The sequence below is a fragment of the Danio aesculapii genome, chromosome 21, assembly GCF_903798145.1.
Source record: "Danio aesculapii chromosome 21, fDanAes4.1, whole genome shotgun sequence".
Lineage (NCBI taxonomy): Eukaryota > Metazoa > Chordata > Actinopteri > Cypriniformes > Danionidae > Danio > Danio aesculapii.
In genome coordinates, this window is record NC_079455.1 from 30,792,848 (window position 1) to 30,816,094 (window position 23,247).

General features: G+C 35.4%; 2 protein-coding genes across 2 annotated transcripts in view; one reads left to right on the plus strand and one right to left on the minus strand.

Annotated features, from left to right (window-relative positions):
- The window catches only part of cacna1bb (calcium channel, voltage-dependent, N type, alpha 1B subunit, b), a 262,630-nt gene that overhangs the window by 123,248 nt on the left and 116,135 nt on the right, over window positions 1-23,247 (plus strand). The window contains exons 7-9 of the mRNA XM_056447143.1: window positions 11,928-12,031; window positions 21,450-21,565; window positions 22,655-22,744. Coding sequence (XP_056303118.1) covers window positions 11,928-12,031; window positions 21,450-21,565; window positions 22,655-22,744 — 310 coding nt within the window. The remainder of the gene's footprint in view (window positions 1-11,927; window positions 12,032-21,449; window positions 21,566-22,654; window positions 22,745-23,247) is intronic.
- Window positions 12,602-20,653, minus strand: LOC130215231 (GTPase IMAP family member 8). Its single transcript, XM_056447144.1, has 6 exons — window positions 20,597-20,653; window positions 18,553-19,266; window positions 15,874-16,581; window positions 14,061-14,179; window positions 13,287-13,935; window positions 12,602-13,134 (listed from the first exon to the last, which is right to left on the minus strand). Exons 2-6 carry the CDS (start codon window positions 19,259-19,261, stop codon window positions 12,860-12,862), a joined length of 2,460 nt encoding a protein of 819 aa, XP_056303119.1. The 5' UTR covers window positions 19,262-19,266; window positions 20,597-20,653; the 3' UTR covers window positions 12,602-12,859.

Below are 23,247 nucleotides of genomic sequence, written 5' to 3' on the forward strand. Positions count from 1 at the left end.
ATAATTTTAGGTCAGTGCAGCTTTTCAAAAGTTGAGTGAACAAGAAAAAGCAAAAGAAAATAAGGATTGTGTTTTTTTGTACTCGCTTAAAATTTTTTACGGTGTAGTTTTTTTTAATGTTTTTTTTTTCTAATGTCAAATTGATTTAGCAAAAATAATCATCTGCACTGTGATTTAACCAATTATGCAACACTCATTAAAATAATAATAATAATAATAAAAAAAAATTATAGTGTAACTTGAATCTATGATTATAAAATATTTTACATGCATAATAAATTAAATAATTAGCTAATTAATACATTTATTATATAGTTTTTATTTTGATATAATATTAATTTATTAATATATTAATTAATTTAGGTAATTTATTAATTACTTTTATCATTAAGTAACTGTAATGAAACGGGATATTCCAAGACAGCAATAAATAAATGAACACTTGCAGGAAAATGATAACATTTTAACATTTATTACTGATTTAGTGTTTGTTTTATACCAATGCTATCACAAATCTAATAATAATAATAGTGATGATCAATCAATCAATCAATCAATCAATCAATCAATCAATCAATCAATCAATCAATCAATCAATCAATCAATCAATCAATCAATCAATCAATCAATCAGTCAATCAATCAATCAATCAATCAATCAATCAATCAGTCAAATCAATTAGAAACTGGAATCTCTTGATTGAACATAAAACAATTAAGTTATCCAAAAAAACTTAAGAATTGTGTTGTTTAAACTCAATTTAAATGCATCGTTTCAACAAGCAGCTTTTTTTGGGTGGACCAATCAATCAATCAATCAATCAATATTTATTTATCTACAATTAAATTTTTGGTAAACTAACTGCTGTTTTTTTTTTTTTTGCTGCTTTTATTCAGAAATAAATCTCTATATAGTTTTTAAAAATGATCTTAAAAAGGGCTTATATTTCTAAGGAGTTATGTCTGTTCTCAATTCAGGCCAGTTCAAAATGTATTGGAGAAGCATTATAAAACCAACCGCTTCTTTTACTAAACTGGTATTCTGTATACTTTTTTCTCTCTGGAAGATATAGTGTGATGTACTGTTTTTTAAGTTGCACTTTAGGGTTGGACTGCATGATGGACAACATCATGAAATAAGAGTTAAAGCAGCTCTCCATTTCCCAGATTGCATGTCAGAGTAGCTGAAATGTGACTGGTCGGATTGATGTCTTTATGGCGCTGTGATGGAACGGCACAATGGAATAATGGGATTGTCTGTAATGGATTATATGCATAAATTCTTGCCTTCATATTCCAAATGTTCCACCATGAAAACCATGACTCTTGAATATAGAGTCAGTAAGATTGAAATCCTACATAGACACAAATGGTCATGTCGATTGAGTTTCACATTGAGTGTGTTTACGTTCTTAAAGGGATAGCTCACCCTGAAAATGAAAAGTTTTTCATCATTAACAAAAACTGTTTATATGAATAGGTTTTATTCATGGTTTTATGAATATGAATTTCTTTCTTCTGTTGAACACAAAACAAGACATCCTTAAGAATGTTGGAAACCAGCAGCCTTTGAAATCAATAATAGGAACAGAAATACTACGGAAGCCATTGGATGCTTTTCAAAACATTTTTTCTGTTTATTTTCCTTTGTGTTCAACTGTAGAAACCCAGATTTCAAGCACTTTTGGGCCGACTGGCTAAAATGTGGCACTATCGGCATCAGTGAGAATATATTGATGCAGAGCTGTGCCAACTCTTCGAAACCCTTCTGACTTTAATGGACTCGAGTGTATAGTGAGCCAGAACATATGCTATGGCCCAGAGGTGGGCCAGATAGATTTTGCTATCTGGGAAAAATCTCAAACAGATTTGGAACAAGTGGAGGATAATGATAGCAAATAATAACAGGATTTTTATTTTTTGGTGAACTATCCCTTTAACCTGTCGAATGTCTTGTTTTGTGTTCAACAGAAAAAAGAAATTGATGCAAGTTTTCAACCACTTGAGTGTGAGAAAATGGTGAAGAACTTTTTTTGGCTGCACTGTCACTTTAATAAGCCACTGATACACATGGTAATGTAAACATGTAAATCCATTTTCCTTTGTAGGTCAAAAATTGCTTAAGCATGAAGTGAAGTGAATAAATTGTGAATATATCGATCACCACAGCTAGATTTTTGCCCGTTAAGCTGATTTCTCCTAGCAGGAAATGCATCAACCTAGGTTTGGTTAATAAATCGTATTATTGAAGTGTGACATGTCACAAGTATTAGCTGAAGTATCCACCAAATTCACTAGAGTGCACTCCAGTTAAATGTACACTTCACCACCCATTCAACCAGACTACACTTCCCATCGTGCATCAAGCCAATCAACCATCTACAGCTGTTGTCAATCTGGTTACTGATTACACTGACACAGCTCAGGACATTACACAGACTCTCTTTAAGCACCACACTCACAAACCTTCATTGTTGAAGAGTGTGTTTCTTGTTGTGGCTTTTCTAGTGTTTTATGTTTTGTCCTGCCTGTTTTGAATTCAGATGGTTTTTGTTTTATGATTGTTTGCCACCTGCCTCGACCTTTGCCTGTTTTCTGGGTTTACCCTTTTTGGATTACCCTTTACATTGTTGGTTTGCTCCTGTTTTGACACCTGCTTACCATTCTTTACACTGTAAAACCCAAAAAGTTAAGGTAACTCAAACCGTTTGAGAAAACCGATTGCAACAAACCATTTAAGTTCCAAAACTAATGCTAATGAGTACTGTGAACTTAATCCATTTGAGTAAACAAACCAATTTGAGCACAGTAAAACCAAATAAATGAAGAGAATGCAAACCAATTGAGTACTGTAAAACCCAATAAGTTAAGGCTACTCAAACTGTTTGGGGAAACCGATTGCAACAAACCATTTAAGTTAAAAAACTAATCCATATGAGTACTGTGAACTTACACCATTTAAGTTGAAGTAATGAGGTATTTAATTAACTCATTACCTTCAACACTGAGTTCAAACCTCTTCTCAAATGAGTAGAATTAACTTTCAGTAAATTTTGAGTTAACTACACTCATTTCATTAGATAAAGTTGAACGTTGGGTTTTACATTGTATAAATAAAGCTGCGCTTGGAACTCCTTCGTTGCCAAACCTCATTCGTAGCAATATGTGAGAGGAAGACCTTAATTCTTATTCTTAGCATAGATTTAAGCTCATAGGTAGCAAACATTTTGTAGTAATGAAAGAGGAAATGGCACAAATTCAGATACTTTCTTGACCCAAATAAATGATAAAAATATGTGTGTTCATTTTGTGCAGGATTGTGTACGTTGCAACATGTAGAAATACTCATTGTCAGTTTTTAATGTTGTCAAACATGTTGAAGTTAGATTTTAGAAATGATTTTTCATCTGTATGGAAAGACAAACTGATTTATTAATAAGGTGCTGTAAACGTGGCTTACTTGCACTGAGTTATTGCTTTGTATGTAGGCTGGGACAACACGTTATTTAGATTTTTCAGGTAATTACTGATTTCTGTGAGTTTAAGTAAACTGGTGTGCATGTAAAGATCCTATAATTGTAGCTAGGAGGAAGGCTGGAGTTGAGTGTGAGTTTCTCAACCCAAGTAGCTCCACTGGTATACATATACCCTCTTATAATGATCTCTGGCCCAAATAAGCCAGCGGAGGAGGAGTCGTCGGATAATGACATGGCAGTCCTCATTTCATGCCTGTTAGTTTTATTACACTCTCGCTGTGCTAGAGATTAATCGCTTTCTGCTTAATTACCACTGCTGTGTCACGCTTGTTTGGGGATTCTGGTCAGATCCCCTGTTGTGGAGCAACACTACCTGTTGAAAAGATGATGATGATGGTGATGAGAAAAGTGTTTAATTTATTTGTTTATTTACAGATCAAGCTTTATTTTAAAGGTTTAAATGTTTCAGGGCCAAAATTAAAGTATTATTTTAATGTTTCAAATAAATGTAGCGAAAATACATTTTAGTGTAACAGATATAAAGTACAAATGAAACATACGTTTTCTGATCTACGTATACTTTAAAAATATTTAAAGTTATTCATAGTAAATTGTATAAATTTTTTTAATGATTACTAACTTTTTCTACTTTTTATTCATTATTTTATGGCTGCACTGTGATCTTTAAATATGCCAGCAAATTATTCTTGATCTAAATATGCCAAACAAGATAGTTCTCATTTAAGTGTGTGTTTTCTGTAAAAAGTAGTAGTATAGTCATTTTTAAATTTATTTATTGACTCTTTTTTTTTTTTTCTTCAGAAAAATTATTAATTGACCAGGCACATTAAATAAAATAAAATACAATAAAATACAATAATATTAAAAATAAAATAAAATAAAATAAAATAAAATAAAATAAAATTAAATTAAATTAAATTAAATTAAATTAAATTAAATTAAATTAAATTAAATTAAATTAAATATTAAATATTAAATAAAATAAATAATTAAATTAAATTAAATTAAATTAAATTAAATTAAATTAAATTAAATTAAATTAAATTAAATTAAATTAAAAATAAATTTAAATTAAATAAAATATAAAAAATTAAATAAAATAATAAATAAAATAAAATAATTAAATAAAGCTAAAATATGTTAATATTGTCTAATTGATTGACAGTTATCCATTATGATTTAGGAAACCAAATACACTTAAAATCACATTCTGTTAGGTTACAGTTAAAGATTTAATCATTTCATTTGCACTTATTTGTATTTGTTCAATAAATCCTTGTTGTCAGACTTTCTTCTGTTCCTGATGTAACATTATTTTGTAATTTTCAACTGCTTAATTAAGAAAGTGCATTAGAATGGCATGTAAATTAAGACTTTCACTGCTTCTGACAATCGGAGTTTGCAATAAAATTATTCTTGTGGCAGGTCTTGTGTAATTTTGGATTAAATTATACCTCTTTGTGGTGATTATGAAATCATATTAATGTTGTCTTACATGCAGCTTCTTTAATTATGCTAAGATCTGCCCTCTGGTCAAGTATTTGTAATGTTAATTTGTCTTTAAAACAGTCAACTCCCACCGGGCCTGTAGTAAAGTGAACTGAGACAGTATGTGGTCTGTACCCTTTTGTTTGACCATGTGTTAAGTCTTAAGTTATGCTAAAATGTATAGTCAGTCAGCAGCTGTCAGGTAATTCCAGAATCCAGTGTTTGCATGTGAATGTGTGTTTTAGTGTAATCAGCATTTTTGGCTTTATTACTGCATGCTGAGTCACCAGGCCTCTGCACCTTGACCCTGCCAGCCGTCCTGGGCTGTCAGATTCATCCCTGAGCTCATTAAACATCTTTAAATATAGACTATTTGGAGCTGGATGAAGTTCAGTCATATTTGGATGCATGTAACACTGAATCTATTTGGGCTTTCAACCTGCTTTCTCATACCCCTTTTTGAAAAGCGATGCACATTTTTTTTCAGTCACACAGAAAAAAACAACAACTCTGAAATAAAAATAATTTTATTTATTAATCCCATAAATCATGACATTTATTTGATAATCAGTTAGTTAAATTGTACTTTACTAACAGGGGGTGTTACAGAGATTTTCATGTCATATTAATATTTGTCAAAATGACTTGCATTTTTTGAATTCATGGTATAATTTGAAATCAAAGCTTGTGATCTACAGAAAATAGCATAGACTAAGGTGCCATTTACACTAGTGCATTTTTGTTTTAAAACTTGCATTTTAGAATGAAAGCAGTAATTTAAACTAAAATGCATGATAAGTAACCATTCACACTCATGGAACATGCTCATATTTTCATATATCTGCAATTGTGCAAGTGCTGTCTAGATTAGAAAAGCCCCATCTCTGTCTTTTCTTAAATCCCTGCTTAAAACTATTTTCTTTAGCCTATTAATATTGCAGTATTGCATTTTCTTTGATGTTTTTAAATGTTGCTGCGGTAAAGCACTTTGGTTAGCCTGTTGGCTGTGTAAAATGTGCTCTTTAAATAAATTGACTTTGACCTATCGGTTTTGTAATGGTCAGATGAAAGGGCTTGACGAATCAGAGAATGATACACAATAGGCCAGAAGACCAATCAGAAAGTGACTGTAGATAGCCAGGCCTCGGTTTTCAAAAGTTTGCGATTCAGTCCATCTATACCGAAACAGAACACAAGCATAAATAAAAACGCGTTTCATTTTGCTCTGTTTTGAGAGATGGAGATGCTAGTGTGTGGAAGCCAGGTGTTACCGTAACAAAACGTGTGTTTTAAAATGAAAACACATTAGTGTGTGACTCCTAAACAATCTCCATCAAAATGAATGATTGCTTAAAAAATAGAAATCAGGATTGTCAATCCAGCAAAAACATGTCCAAGTGAACAATTGGAGACATTCTAATTAAACATCTTTGTTTTGCTCAGTGATTCCAGCCGTCTGAAGTCATTTAATTTAAATTAGAAAATATATATATTTGCTTTGATGTTTTCAGCTGCTGAAATGTTGTTATATAACTAGTTATTTACAGTAGAAGTGAAAATATGCATAAATAGAAATACATGTATTTAATTCAGTTTAACAGTATCCAAATGCACTATAGTTGTAACGGGGAAGTGACGCTGACAACAGGGGTGCAGATCCAAATCCAGGTTTATTATAATGGTCAGGCAAGCAATGGTCAACACAGGGGCAAACAGATGTTCGTATCTGTATCCGTAGGGGCAATCCAGAGTCGTAGCCAAAATAACAGGCAGATTGGTCAGAAGGCAGGCAACAAACAGGATAAAACAAAGACATGAGGCAAGAATCAAAAACACAGCAAACAAGACAAAGGAAAACTCGTTGTAGTGTCACATAAACAGTAAACAAGACTGAGCAACAACTGTGTGTTAGTGTGTTGTATATGTAGTGCAGTAATCAGTCCAAAACCAGGATCAGCTGTGAAAGTCTAATCAGTGGACACTTGGAGCAGGTGTGTGTGTGTGTTGCATGACTGAATATGTAGTCCATGAAATGGCGGATTTGTAGTTTGTGTGAATGTGAATGTATTCCAGCGATCTGTGGTGGTTAGATCGCTGGTGATCGTGACAATAATCATACTGTACCATATTAAAATTAAGCCAATCGATTTTATTCATTAGTTAGTAAAAGGTGCGGCAACAGAAATCATGAATGAAGATCAAATGATGGAAAATAACGTCATATTTCAGCAAATTGGAAATATGCATATATATAATGTCTTTTCCATCAGTTGATGGCTTACAGTGCAGTTGAAACACTTTTAGCATTTTAAAGAGCTTATTCATGTGTATAGATCATCATATTATGCAGTTTCAGTCAAGTGTGGCAAATAATTCAAATAAATAATACATTAAATTGTCCTATCTACTCTCAAATTTCTGAATTCAACTCAGTCACTTTATTATTTTCTCATCTTGGCAGGAGAGGGAGATTAAGAAAAAGATATATGATCATCATAGGTGAATAGCTGATAATATAGTGTCCCTGTAAGGGCTTACAGTAAATGTGACATTTTACTCGATCTGACGCTTTATTCAGTTGACTGCGCATACTGCTGAATAAAGCATTATGATAATTTATAGATTATGTAAATGATGTATGTTTGAACAGTGTTTTAAGGAAGTGCTACTAAAGCTTTTGAGGATGTAGTAGATCAAAAAGATAAAGTGCAGTGTCACAGCGAAACAGATTAAGGGCAGTATGCTAACTATGATTAGTAGTTTTCTCTTCAGTTTAACAACCATTACTGTAATAATATCAAATGTTGTGTGTGTGCATGAAAAAAATCTTTGCTTTCAGTGTTGCCATTTTTGTCTCTTGTTTTTTTTTTCTGGATGTTAATCATAATAGTTCTTTTGAGACTGTTACAATGGAAAGCAACCAGTGCTTGCAATGTGATAAAGTGAATGTATAAAGCGAGAGACCTGCTTGGCTGCACATTTTCTGTCTGTTGCTGTTTGTTAAGTAGCTCTGGACTTTGAACATATGTTGTTATTGGCCTATCTCAGATATGCTTCATGTAGCAGAAATGATTGACTTCTGTTTGGAAAAAAATGCATTAGTCAGAGTTTACTGTATTCCACTGACGGCTCTTTTTAAAACTCATTCATGTCTATGAGATTTTGCTCTTCTTGTTTCCCAGTAAAACTTCACTTTAAGCAGGTGAGATGTTTTTTAAGGGCTGATTTTTGGTTTGGCCAATTGGGGAGTTGGTTAAGTCATGTAACTGAGATTTGAGACAGACAACTAAAGCATGAGGAAAAAAAGCACAACTATGTGGAAAAGCTTCCATAATGGGGAAATGTATGGAAAACGCCATAATGATTGAACCCTACCTTCGCCTCCGATGAGAGGCTGCAAGTCAAAAGAGAGCGTGAACACACCTGCATCACCAGAGCCGCGGTCTTCCAATGTCTTGCCTGGCCCTTACTTATACCACTTCAACAGAAGATTTATGGATTTAGATATATTTTTCAGGAGCCGCAATGTGTCTAGATAATTTCAAGGAATTTAATATGACAGTACATTGGGAAAGCGTGCAGTCACAGTAGGGAGGAAGCTGCGTAAGCCACCTGCTACCCAAGTGGGGAGACCTGGTGGCAAAGAGCATATGGACTAGCCCTGAGACGGGGGTGTACACATACGAATATAAGATGGTTAGCGTTGAGGGTCCACCTGTGAGGGGGGACTGCACCGTTGCTGTTTAAGCATATGGGATCGCCAGCGGGGATCGCACATAGCGGGCACCTATACCCAGAAAACAGGCTGACCAGCGGGCAGACCTACAATGTAACGGGCCAGCGCCTGACTCCTCTGCTGAGTCAGATGCTGGCGGCCTCAGAGGAATCTCTGCTGGGTTCGCCAAGCGGGTAACTTTACTGACAGAGTGGATTAAGCACACGTATCACCGTGTTAGGTAGAATGGCGCAGCAAGTGTGTTACAATACCTTCACCGAGTTGTTTCCTCAATAACCAAGGGTTAACTAATACCCTTGAGGAAACCCGCCCCACTCGCAGGTTATAAAACCTTGCATATGTGTTAGGTGTCACCCAGCCCACAGCTCTACAGATGTCTGTTAGAGAGGTGCCGCGTGCACGCGCCCAAGAGGAGTGTGCTCGAACTCCTGGGGGACACGGCTCGCCCTGGCTTTGGCAAGCGAGGGAGATGGCATCCACTTTCCAGTGAGCCAACCTCTGTTTAGATACGGCACTACCCTTCTGCCGATCCCATAACAGGCGAAGAGCTGCTCAGATGATCTCTGAGTGCTGTCCACGTAAATTTGCAAAGCACGAACTGGACACAGAAATGAAAGGGCTGGGTCTGCCTCCTCCGTGGGCAGCGCTTGCAGGCTCACTATCTGGTCCTTATGTGGTGTGGTAATAACCTTGGGCACATATCCAGGCTGGGCACGAGTCACTGAAAGAAAGTGCCTCCAGTTCCGCAACCCTCTTAATTGATGCCAACAGGACCAGCAGAGCTGTCTTCAGGGACAGAATCTTAAAGATATTGAGTCGAGTGGTTCAAATGGATCTGTGCGCATGCTCGTGAGAACGAGGGCGAGATCCCAAGAGGGCATGAAAGGGGGGGCGGGGTCGTCTAGCTCCTCTGAGGAACCGGATGATGAGGTTGTGCCTTCAAACGGTGCTGCCAGCCACCGCATCATGATGCAGCTTGTGCTGTATTGATCAGACGCACATCACTTTATAACTATAGTGGCCGTTTTTTTGATTGAACTAAAATTACTTTTGATGTCTTGGTGACACTATTTAGAGGGCTGAATCAAATCACCAATTGAATAGCCCTGCTCTAGTACCTTACAAATGTAATGCAACATAATGTGGTTTGTTTTGGTACATCATGTCTTTTCAGGTTTTGTTTGCATACTGAGACAGTTACGTCCTGTCTCATGACATTCTGTAATGATGAATAGCTTTGACATAGAGAATTGTAAATCTCTAAGCTTCTCCTTGGTCAGCATAAGTGAGTGTTGACGGGCTGCTGTGGGTATACTGAGTTTAAACCTAGGTACTGTTTCACACAGATTTACGTCATCTCTCATGAGAGTTTATACCTCCTGCTTCTCTCGCTGTAGCTTGATTATGGGTGAATTGACTGCATGTAGGTCTCAGAAACATTTGCAACCCAGCAGCCTTACGGTCCAACCCAGAGACATACGGTCTATACTGTAGACAACAAAGGACATGTTCAGTGGGGATGTGCTTTTTCTTTAATGTACCTGTAAATGTCTTGAATGTCATTCATAAAAGCTGACTTATTTCAATTCTGGATGGCAATGCAAATTTTCACCTTTTTTTTGTAGTTATAGCAGAATTTATTTTTAGGAGGACGCACATGTAGGTTGGGAGTAAAACGTGTGGATGTAAAAGAATAACAGGATATATTGGAAAAATGCATTTGCTCTCTGTCAAATCCTGATAAGTATTTTAGGTGGAAAGACTGTTATAAAATATAAAATATAAGTAGCATTTATGATCCCTTCTAAGAACACTGAAGTAAGCCAAATTCTGAGGTAGCATCAAATGCATTATAACGCATTGTGACATTTGTATGTGTGTGTACTGTACTTGTGGTTTGCAGAAATTTGGTATGACCTAGTTGTACTATCATATCCTTTAAGGTGGTTTACAAGGACATTTTTTACAAGGACATGCCTTGTGAACACATGCCTTGTGTACTCATGATTCAAAACGCTTATCACATTGAGGGCGCACTCACACTATGCTACCTGAACCATATCCAGGCCCGTTTCCCTGATTGTTTGAGAAGTGTTAGTGCTCTGAATCGGGCTCAGGCGCGGAAGAGGTGTGCCAGAGCGTGGTTCACTTGGGCCTGAGCCCAAAACTGAAGACGAGACGTGACTTTTAAGGGCCTGTTTCAAATTGATTTAATAATCAATCTTACTGTACAATGAACGCAAACTTTTGTAGATTATTAAATACGCAAACCCCTCACTGCACGACAGCTGCACCTTTAGCTAACCTCCTAATATCTGCAGCACGAGGACTTTTATAATTGTTTATGAGCGTTAAAAGTGGCTGATCTCTTCGGTGAACTATTTGACTGTGTGTGACTGCATCCCAAACAACTAAAACTAAATAATTAAAGAAATCTCCACTGTGCTGTACGAGAGCGCTAAGCTGAACAGCACATCATTGATTATGTAAGCGTGAGTGCGGGCCGTCGGGGGAGACAAGCGTGCTTTAACCCGGTTCAAGGCAACTGTACATAGTGTGAGTTCGGCCTCAGATTTAGCTATGGGTTTCATGTGATGGTTGGGTGTAGGGGTAGGGCCATATAATAGGTGTTGTTTACAGTATAAAATACTTTACACCTATGGAGAGTCCTTGTAAACCACCAACAAAAAAAAAGTGTTAACATGTTGTTAACATGAGGTCAACTTGTGTGATTGACATGGTCCATCACTGAGCAGATTACTTTGTTTTGTTTGAATAATTTACCTGTTCATGAAAGATTTAGCATGGGTGAACACTATTTCTGCCAAGTTTTCTTAATTAACAAGTAACTTCTCTCCTTTTTAAAAAATTACGTTTTTTGAGTTAGTCAGTGGTTTTAATAACAGTTAGAGGCTTTGCCAAAATACATGTCACACAGAAACACAAAACACTCTCAAACAATAAGAATGAGTAAACTAATTGATCACAAAATGCTTTTCATTTGTTTTACATTTATTGTTATTTTACTTTCCTTAGTTTGCTAATGCATGTATAAATTATTGTACATCAATACTACACACAATGCTTATTTATCCTAAGGTTTGGGATTGTAATGATCATAAGAATGATCAATTTTCTGTGTGAATTAGATTGTATTAGAATGTGAATGTAAGGGCTTTACTCTAACATTGCTTTGTTTTTGTACAGACCAATGATGCTGCTGGGAACACCTGGAACTGGCTGTACTTCATCCCTCTCATCATCATCGGCTCCTTTTTCATGCTTAACCTCGTCCTGGGTGTCTTATCAGGGTAAGTCATGCTTGTTTTCTGTCTTTTCCCCTTAGTATTATCTTATTTATTTCACTAACATTCCTAACAATTCCTAACATCCCAGTCCATGGTGAAAATACATAATAGTTAAGCTGATTTTAGCACTGAATGATGATGTACACTCAACAATCACTTTATTAGGTTCAACTTACTAGTATCAGGTTGGACCACCTTTTGCCTTCAGAACTGCCTTAATCTTTCATTGCATAGATTCTACAAGGTACTGAAAATATTCCTCTGAGATTTTGGTCTACATTTATGTGATAGCATCAAGCAGTTGCTGTATATTTGTCGGCTACACATCCATGATGCCAATCTCAGTTGGACAGGTGTACCTTAAACGGTGGCTGGTGACTGTATATTGCTGTGGTCTCAAAAACACCAACAGCCTAAAGTGTGTTTTAAAGCTCAAGGATTATTGATATAAAATACAGATTAGAAATGTACTTTTGCATACGCAAGTTCTTCAGTAATTTTATGACGATAGCTTGTTTATGTACAGTAGTTAAAATGAACACAGATTGCCATTACAAACAAAATACGAACAAATATATGACACATAACACTTTATACATTATTATTTGAACTTAGTAGATTTTTCAAAAAAGGTAATACAAATAATACTTACACAAATGGTGCAAAAATACATTCATACAGTATATACCATACTGCAGGGCACAGCAAAATCAGCAATGCAATGTAGACAAAAGTACTAGAGCTAAGCTGATCATATTGAGGTATTTTACCCTGTCATCGCTGATTTACAGTACATTGGACGTGTGCACAGTGGTGGATTTTATTTGGATTCTATATTGAAGATGATCTCGCATGTTTTTGTTCTCTTATGTTTCTTGTGCATTTTGGAGTGCCATTGTCACTAGGATGGTTTTGTGGAAATGGAATGTCATCATGGATACCTTCTGTTTTTGAATGCTGAGAACTTGATGTAGTACTCTCAGTCTCATATCCGGATGATGTTGCTTTATTTCTCGGATGCCAGAGCCATTGAAATACTTTGAATGCAGGATTAAGAGCATCGACTCCAATCGAACTGCTGCTATCAGACAACGAATCTCCACTCACTGAAAATAAAAGGATTGTTAGTGTAGTGTAAAAATGTAATGTAGAATTTCATTACAATTGGCGGCAAAATTTAAAGCCAAGCGTGTTAAAGAGAGAGAGAGGTCTGTCAGGGGTGTACCCATTTATGCTGACCATATGAACAGAAACATACTGCTAGGGATAATGTAGTTAAAGCTTCCCCGTCGTCTGCCTGTTGGCTGCTTGAATTCTCCCTCCAGATCCATATCTGCAGCCTCCAAGAGCCTTTCTATGAGTTCATCCTCACGTTTGTTCCACTCCTCCTCGGTGAGTGGTTTCTGAAAGACGGACATGGATGACTTCTTTTCTTCCTTTTCTATAGTAAAGTATTCTCCTCTGTTTCTGGCCACCATCATTTCAATCTTATTAAGCAGATTTTTGATTTGACTCATATGGTCTAGTTCATAATATCTGTTTCCACACTTTTTTATCAAGCTCTGCAAGGGTTCTCCTTCACACGCAATGTACTGCTCAACTGGTCTGTCCTTCAGCCAGTAACCAGAGAATATAATCAGAGTATGTTTCCAGACATGCTGCCCAAAGAGGCTCATGAGCTCCATCACTGTTTGTTCAGATTTTTTGGAAAAACACTCACTCAGAGGTAACACAAGCAGGAATGCATGTGGCCCTGGTGAACAAACTGTCACACTGCGTAAAATTTCTTTGGCGTTTTCCAAATGGGATGCTGACCAGCCTGGTGTGTCCACCACAGAGACGTGACATCCTTCAACTTTCCCCTGTTTCATTATACATTGACTTGTTCTTCTCTGGTCTTTAAATCCCTGGACACATTATAGATGGTAATCTACATGCATACCAATTATTAAACAGCAATTTGTTTTTAAAGATAACAAAAATGATAAATAAGGGGACTAAGACAAAGGAAAATGAATGAAAAATGATGTACCTCATCTAGAGTTGTTTCAAAAGGTTGTCCTTGTATAACAGTGTTTCCTGTTGTACTTTTCCCAACCCTTTCTCCCCCAAGAAGCACAATCCTAATTTCTGATAGTTTTTTTTCTCTTTCTGAGAAAATAAAAAGTTGCATTGTTACATTGTAACACACACACACACACACACACGCACACACACACACACGCACACACACACACACACACACACACACACACACACTGCATATAATAGTTCATTCTGGAATTGCAGGTACATTTTGCTTCACCAAGATAATCTTTTTAATATTTTTTCAAAATCTTTATTAGGAAAAATGCACAAAAGCACACACATCACTCTAAATCAGGGGTGTCCAAACTCTGTCCTGGAGGGCCGGTGTCCTGCAGAGTTTAGCTCTAACTTGCCTTAACACACCTGCCAGGACGTTACTAGCATATCTAGTAAGAGCTTGATTGGCAAGCCCAGGTGTGTCTAATTGGGGTTGGAACTAAACTATGCAGGACACCAGCCTTCCAGGACCGAGTTTGGGCAGCCCTGATCTAAACAGATACAAAAATATAATCAAAAAGGCAGCAACTGACTGTTGAAGAGCCAGTGTGCTCGAAATGTTACACGCTTTGTGTTAGCCTTTTTAATTTAATAAATTGGTATTTTTGGGAGTTTTGGTGTTGCCGCCTTTTTGATTATATTTTTTTCAAAAACTTTAATTATCTTCAAAAATATATATATATTTATGGACAGTTATGGACCCTATATGGACCCTTTTCACAAGACTGTTATAACAATTTAATGGTTGGTCATTAACATACCTAATCTTAGAAAGTTTTTATTATTTACATTATTAAAAAAATATATGAACATTTATATGTAGTTACACATGCATTAAATCATCTTTGCATCAAATTACAACAGCTTGTGTAAAAATTTTAAAATAAAGCGTTCGTGGGCAGGACAGTAAATTTGACATTATTCTCTCTTCTTGCTATACCGTTATTAGTCTCACACATTTTTTTTCTTTTGTTGAAAGTCTTGATAACGCCATCGTGGAGCTTTTCGTTTATTATTTCAGCAAATGGGATTGTAAAAAAAATATTTGTTGTATTCTCCCATTCACTGCACTCTAAGCTTACCTAACTATGACAATTTCCGCTACTGAGAAACCTGGAAATGTAAAAAGCGTCTATTAACTTACAGACTCCCACATTATTTTTGACTGTCTCTGCCTCCAGAATCACACATTCAGCTCAAATTATAATGAAATGATAGTTTTCTTCAGAAAAAAACTCCCATGTTCTGCAGATTCTTCAATTGTTCAGTATCTTTGAAGCAGTGCCTCTATGATTAATCTTTCCAAACTGAGAGACTCAAACACAGCTATTAAAAAAGGATAAAATGCTCACTGATGCTTTAGAAGGAAACATGATGCATTGAGAATAAAATATATTTAGTTTAAAAATATTTTCTTCTCTTTTTCTGCATCTACTGTCATTCAGAAAAAAAAACAGAAGATACTTACCTTGATCTTCAAATTCAAAATGTTTTCACCTCCTGGCAATTAGTGCATTGTGTTTCCTTCTGGAGCCTCAGTGAGCATTTATATATATATATATATTAGTTGTGTTTTAGTCTTTCAATAGTCACAAAATTTTACTGGAGGTTATTTATTTATTTATTTATTGTGAAGTAGATATAAACATTATTTATATAAAAGATACTGTACTACATAATAAAAAATCTCTCTTATTTTGTCCACCAATTCAGCAAGGGGTTCACAAACGTTCAAGTAGCACTGTATATCAAGTGTGTACCTTTGAGCAGCTCTTGAAGGATATGTTTTTGTCTGAACCTTTTCTTTGTATCTTTTTTGGCTTTCTTCATCTTCAGCTGAAGCTCAGTGGATGGATTGCTCTTTTCATCTGGCTCATAACAGCAGCCATTATTTTCCATCACCATTTCCTCAATCTTCTCAATGAGCTCTTTGACTTGTGTGCTGTCAGTGTGATTTTTACAGTTGAAAACATGGTATCTGTACCCACACCGTTCCATTAGCCACTCAAGATGCTCTCCTTCTTCTACAATACGTTCCTCAATGGTTGTATCCCCAAGCCAGTCTCCTCTGGTGAATAAAACAAATGTATGGCTCCACACATCCTTCCCTAAAAGACTCATGTGTTCTTCCACAGCTGTTTGGTAGGATTTATTAAATGTTGTGGCAATGGGTACAGTTAGCAGAATAGCATGTGGACCAGGAGGACAAAGATGCACACTGTGCCTAATCTCCATTTTATCAATTGCTGATGTCTTTTCAAGAGTATTTTCCCAGAACCAGCCAGGAGTATCAACTACTGTCAGATCTTTTCCAAGCACTTCAGCATGCCTAACTTCACATACTGTTGTTCTCAATTTGCCAACTTTAAAAGCTGTTTTGCCCAGAATGAGGTTCCCTGCAGAGCTCCGTGCAGCCCATGATGCTCCAAGTATTACAATCTGTATATCAGTGAGATGTTGGTCCTCAGCTGAAACATAATTCATAATACATAATGACTCTTTTACAGATTAAACATATTTTCATGTACATTTCATATACAATGTTTTATATAAGTTAAGGAATAAGATTTATTAGTTTTCTGCATAGCAATGCCAAGATTTAATTATTGCAGAAATTACATACAAATGCACATACAATACAAAATATCAAGAAAATGCTAAATAAAATGAAAGAGCTTCACAAATAAGCAAACAAAAAACATATTTCTACATCCAGCTATTCACACACAAATAGCATCCCCACATCAAAGATCAAAATGGTTAAATAGCAACTTACAAATACTATTTATTGACAGCCCATGTTATTTTCATTAAATAGTCTAATGTCCAAAAGGTATGATGGAACATGCATATCTTTTTGACCTTGTTTTATATAGTGTTAGATTTCTTTCTGAGGAGCCGACCAGCTTTTACACCTCTTGTTGGAGGAAGTAGATCTCTGAGGATGATCACTCTATTTCTTGTATTAATTTACTGATGGCTTGCTCCCTCTGTAATTGTAAAGCTGGTAAATGTATTGATATGTTTGTGAATAATTTCATTAAATTCCCTTCTGCACATTCTACAGTCTAGCTGCTTGCTTTTTTAGCAACCCACTAGCAATACATTTGCAGTTATTGTACGGTATAACGATGGTTTGTTCAGTAGACTATTGAAAAAAATTTGCTTAAAGGGGCTAATAATTTTGACCTTAAAGTTTTTAAAAAAAAATAAAAACTGCTTTTATTCTATCTGAAATAAAACAAATAAGACTTTCTCCAGAAGAAAAAATATTTTCAGACGTACTGTAAAAATTTCCTTGCTCGGTTAAACATCATTTGGGAAATATTTTAAAAAGAAAAAAAAATTCAAAGGGGGGCTAATAATTCTGACTTTAACTGTATGTACTGACTAGATCATCAGCTGAATCCCCATGTTTCGCTAAAACTGTCAAAAATGCAGCCGTTGAGGTGCTTTTTTTCACCTCCATCTATATGATAGTTTCATCTTTGTTGTCCAGATGACTTTCAATGTATTTTGACCGTAATAGCACAGGAGCCCCCTGACATCACAGTATCAATGGTGATGGTTGTATAGAGAATGATGGAAGTTTCTTTTTATCAGTAATATAGATATACTTTTGTTTTGACCCTGGCTCTTGTCAGAAAAAAGCTGTTCTTTTCACACTAAGTATTTTACGCAAAATAATTGTAGATGCTGTTTGCTGGGCAGAGTTTCCAACTTATGAAGCATATCAACTTTTATAAAATGAAACAATGCAAAGGATTAATTTCAAAGTGATAATACAAGATGTTACTTAAAGAGCTGGGGTATAAACCTGTTCCCTTTGTTTATCTGCCCTGCAATTTTAAAGGGATAGTTCACCCAAAAGTGAATTTTTTTTTATTTACTCAACCTTCACTTGTTCAAAACCTATTTGAGTTTATTTTTTCTGTTGAACACAGAAAAATTAAAATTGCTACATTTTTTAAATATTATTTTTGCAATATTATTGAAATATTTGTCCCTACTCTGGTAACTAATTGGTTCCATCAACCAGCATTTTTAATAATGTCTTTTTTTCTGTGTGTTTAACAGAAGAGCGAACTATCTTGATGAGCTTCAACCCAGATTTAAATCAAACGCACCCAAACCAGCTTATCTTCACACTCCATAGAAAAAGTTTTTTTTATGCCACATCATAATTATAAAATTTTTTTTAATCATGATTATAAGAATGCGGATCATTTAGGTGCGGATAATGTTGACATAGTAATGCATTACTGCATTAACATAATTACTCAGTTAATGTTAATGCAGCTTAACTATTTAGGCAAATGTATTAAAGCTGGTTGGAACTAAAGTATGCAGGCTGCTGGCAAGGTTGGTTACTCCCGAGTCAATTTTCTCAAATACTGAAGTCAGTTTTGTTATATCTTTATCATGCAACATGGTCTTACCTTTAATGCGTGCCTGTAGTTCTGTCCTTCGATTCTTGACAGCAAGGATTCTCTGTTTGACCTTTTCCTTTTTCATTCTCTCTCTCTCATCCTCCATTGACACACTTTTGCTAATTTCAAAGTAATTGGGATTGTTTTGTGCTACCATTTCCTCAATTTTTTCCAGCAGAGTGATCACTTGAGAGCAGTCATCCCTGTCTGTAATATTAAGAACATGATACCGGTTCTGACACTTTCTCAGAACCAGTTGCAGGTCTGGCCAGTTTCTCCAATGTTTTTTTAAAGATCCATCATCGTGTGGAGATATGCAGCTGAACAGCACTATAATGTGTTTCCAAACGTTTTCTGACAAAAACTCCATATGTCCTTCCATGGCCATTCTATAGACTTGTGGAAACACATTATCTACAGGAATGACCAGAAGGAAGGCGTGAGGTCCAGGGGAACACAGTGTTGGGCTTTTCATAATTTCCATCATGTCAAATTTTGGAGTATCTTTCACAGGGTAATGCCACCACCAGCCTGGGGTGTCAACCACAGTCACATGTCTACCATGTATCTCTCCCTCTGCTTTAACACACCGGGCAGTTCTTCTTCCAACTTCAAAAGCATCTCTGCCCAGAATGATGTTTCCTGTCAAACTTTTTCCACTCGCTTCTATTGTCCTCAGATCTCGACCCCCAATCAGAATAATTTTAATTTCAGGCATTTTCCCTATAAAAGTAGTTAAAATAGTTAGATTTAGTAATTTAATAACTGTCAAAAAGTTGCATTTTTGTTTATCAAAGTTGAAGGCTTGATGTACAGTAAATAATAATTTAAAACTTAACTAAATATAAAAGCATTACATGTAAAACTCACTTGAATCAGATGTTGAGGGAGTTTTCAGTGTTCTTTGTTATGACATCTTTTTGTCCTGTTCATTAAATAATGACATTATTTTGTCGGTCACACTTTATTTTGATGGTCCGTTTGTTGAATTTAAGTTACATTGCATTTACATGCCAACTAATTCTCATTAGATTATAAATAGACTGTTAGGTTGGGGTTAGAGTTAGTGTAAGTTGACATGTGCTTGCAAAGTTTCTTATAGTCAGTTAAATGTCTGTTAAAGGAGCAGTATCAACAGATATTAAGCAGACAGTCTCCTATCACTCAAATGGACCATCAAAATAAAGTGTTACTATATTTATAGTTTATAAAAACAATTGTGTTGGATCTTTTATCTATATTAGATAAATGTGCAAGCAATTAACAGAAATGTTAACAGTAACATCATGACAGTGTCAGTTATGAGAATATAGTGAGATATATAGTGTCATAATAATCAGAATCAGAAAGAGCTTTATTTCCAGGTATGTTCACACATACGAGGAATTTGTTTTCGTGACAGAGCTTCTACAGTGGAACAGGATTACAGAGACAGGACAAAAAACAGATAATAAATATATTTAAAAAAAAAATAGAAGTAGTGAGTGCAAATATACAGATTTACAAGTGTATATACATGTTTATTACTATATACAACGTTATATGTGCAGCTGTTTGCAAATTGGCATGTAAAGTGTGTTGTTAAATAAGTGTATATGTGTATAAAAGTGTATTGCAAGTAGTGATGTGGGTTTCACAATTATTATCATCAAGTGTTCATGAGATGGATTGCCTGAGGGAAGAAACTGTTTCTGTGTTGGGCTGTTCTGGTGCGCAGTGCTCTGTAGCGTCGACCAGAAGGTAAAAGTAAAACAAGTAATAATGCGTGTTTCAAGGGACATGATCAATAAATAATGCCTTACAATTTCCTGAAAAGTTTGATATCTTGAAAGATGACCCTTTCTTAATTTTCTGTGCAGATTGTGGGTTTTGTCTTAGAGTGCGAGTGGAGAAAAGTGTTTCAAGCATATGTCAATATATTTAGACATTTAACATGGATCCTTAAGATTTAAAGGAATACTTATTAAGCTTTTAATTGTCTTTAAACCAGTTTTTGGTTGTTTAAAGCCTTTTATACAAACATTCTTTTAAATGAAATGCAAACATATCTTACCTTTTCAGTTGATGTGTAGAAACCTAAAATGAAAGTGAAATGTTGTTTTACTTCCTGCATGTTATCAGTCTGCGGGTTGCCAGATCTTCTACATTTTTTGCTTCAGTGCTAAGAAATTCTTAAAAATGTATTTTTCCAGTCCTTTGTTTTATGAAAAAGTTACTAATACATAATATTTAAAATCGAATTGCTGTTTTGTTGGCAACCTGGGCAATGGAACAGCATTAGACAGAAAACCCTGCTTATTGAGTTTTATGTATTTTTTTCATAGGCATCTTTCTAAAAACCTCTGTTCCATAGATAACACAGTTTATATATAATTTGTAAAGTCCTTCACTCTAAGGGTTAGTCTATGCTGTTTTAAATGGATGACTATATCATGAAAAGCAGACATTGGATGTAATGTGCGTGTACACAAAAAATAATGTGACACTATTGTTTATATGTTTTTCTTTTACTACATGTGTAAATGTATAGGAAACCTTGTTGATTCAACTGATTAAATGAGATTAAACTAGTTTGAAATGGACAATGCATTTACACTACCTACACAATAATAATAATTTTAAAAAATAACAATAATTATTATTATTAATAAACATTGGGAGCTATGTTGCCTTTTGTGGGTTTGAGAATCTCAGCATTACCATTAGACTGTGGCTGTCATAAGCTGTCAAATACGGCTTTGCCAAGCTCAACGGCTCTGGAAAAATTGTGACAAATAAATCACTATTAAAAAAAGGGGAAGTGGATGCTTAATATGTCTCACCATTTTTTAAAAAATCTTTTCTTTCTTTTTTTTTAAATATTGTACATTTTTTGAAAATTTGTGTATGTGTGTGTTTGGTCTTAGAGAGTTTGCCAAAGAGAGAGAGCGGGTGGAGAAGAGGCAGGAGTTCTTGAAGCTTCGCAGACAGCAGCAGATTGAGAGAGAGCTCACCGGCTACCTGGAATGGATCTGCAAAGCAGGTTAGTGTAAAAGTGACATTTCTCTGGTGTTCAGTTAGAATCAGCTTTATACACACAGGGTTGAGAGTATTTATTAAATATAAAACTATAGAAAGAAGCATATTCATAAGTAGCCTTAATTGTACAAAGCTGGAAGGCATGGAGGAACCCAGCAGGCACACAACATCATAAGACATTATATTAGGTTAGATTTAGATCATGACTTCAGGTGACCAAAATTCAATGTCTAGTCAGCGTATAAGGACAATGTTATTTTGACGTCCAATAACGATGTCAAATGACATTGATATTTGGTTGATTTTAGGTTGTGTTGGAAAGTGACCAAAATTCAACGTCTGATGTCAAAGTGGTAACGTCCACACAATGTCAAAGTGTAAGACGTTGATATTTGGTTGATTTTAGGATGATTTTAGGTTGGACATTGATGTCGACCTGACATTGGGTTCTAACATCAACCCTATTTTCATTTCCAAACAAAATCCAACGCCGCCTGCAGGGAAATTACACACACAACAAAACATTTTAAAAATATATCCAAAGTGTTGATCAAAAGAACTTTCCAAAAAACAAATGAAAAGTCACACTTAAAGGGATGGTTCAGGTAAAAACAGAAATTCTGTCATCATTTCCACACCCTTCACTTGTTCAAAACCTATTTGTGTTTCTTTCTTCTGTTGAACACAAAAGGAATACATTTTAAAGAATGCTGGCACCAATTGGCTTCTATAGTAATTTGTTTTCCTACTATGCAAAAACGATGGGTCCCAGCAACTAGCATTAATCAAAATATCTTTTTTTATATATATTTTTTAGTTTAAAACTACAGAAGGGAGTATAAATGATGAGCTAATTTTCATTTTTGCGTGAAAAATCCCTTTATTTCGTAATAAATTACTTTAAATTTCATTTGGCTTACTTACTATTCACCGTACAGTTTGGTCACTTAAAAAAAATACAGAATTATAGTACTTTTTATGCATATATTTTCTTTGATTGTACTCACTTGAACAGGTCTTAATTCTTTACAGAGCATGCGTCCTATTATGGTTTTAAATATTCAGCACGCTAACTGTTATTTGTTAATTACAGAGGAGGTACTGCTGGCGGAGGAGGATCAGAACGCTGAGGAGAAATCCCCTCTGGATGGTGCGTGGTACAGGAGGAAACAGAACAACCCAGGTGAAAAGAGGGCAAGGGTCCATGGGCTGGTTTACCATAGTATCCTATGATAAACCAGGCCAGTTAAAAGTATGACCTTTTTTCCATCAACCCTCATATGTGACCATGATTTTGCTCCAAAATTGAGTTTTTGTGCATTTCATAAATCTGATCTTTTCACCTGGGCATGGTTTATAGTTAAGAATTGGACACATGTTGTCATATTGTCTCTCTTGCATACGTTTTCATTGTAAGCTATTGCACTTGTTCAGAGATGCTTCATTTTTATCAGTGCTCCTAATCTCTGTCAGATTTATGCTGTTCTGGAAGGCAGGGGTAATTACACAGATTAAGATGACTGGAATAATTGGATTAGATGCACATATAGATTCATGCATGCCACACAGGTTTTGGTACTAACTAGCTGAATGTAGTGACTTCACTAACCTACAGTAACTGTGATCTATACAGCATGACATTAGATTAGTTGTTCTCAAAATACAGGCAAATTAGTAGTAATGTAA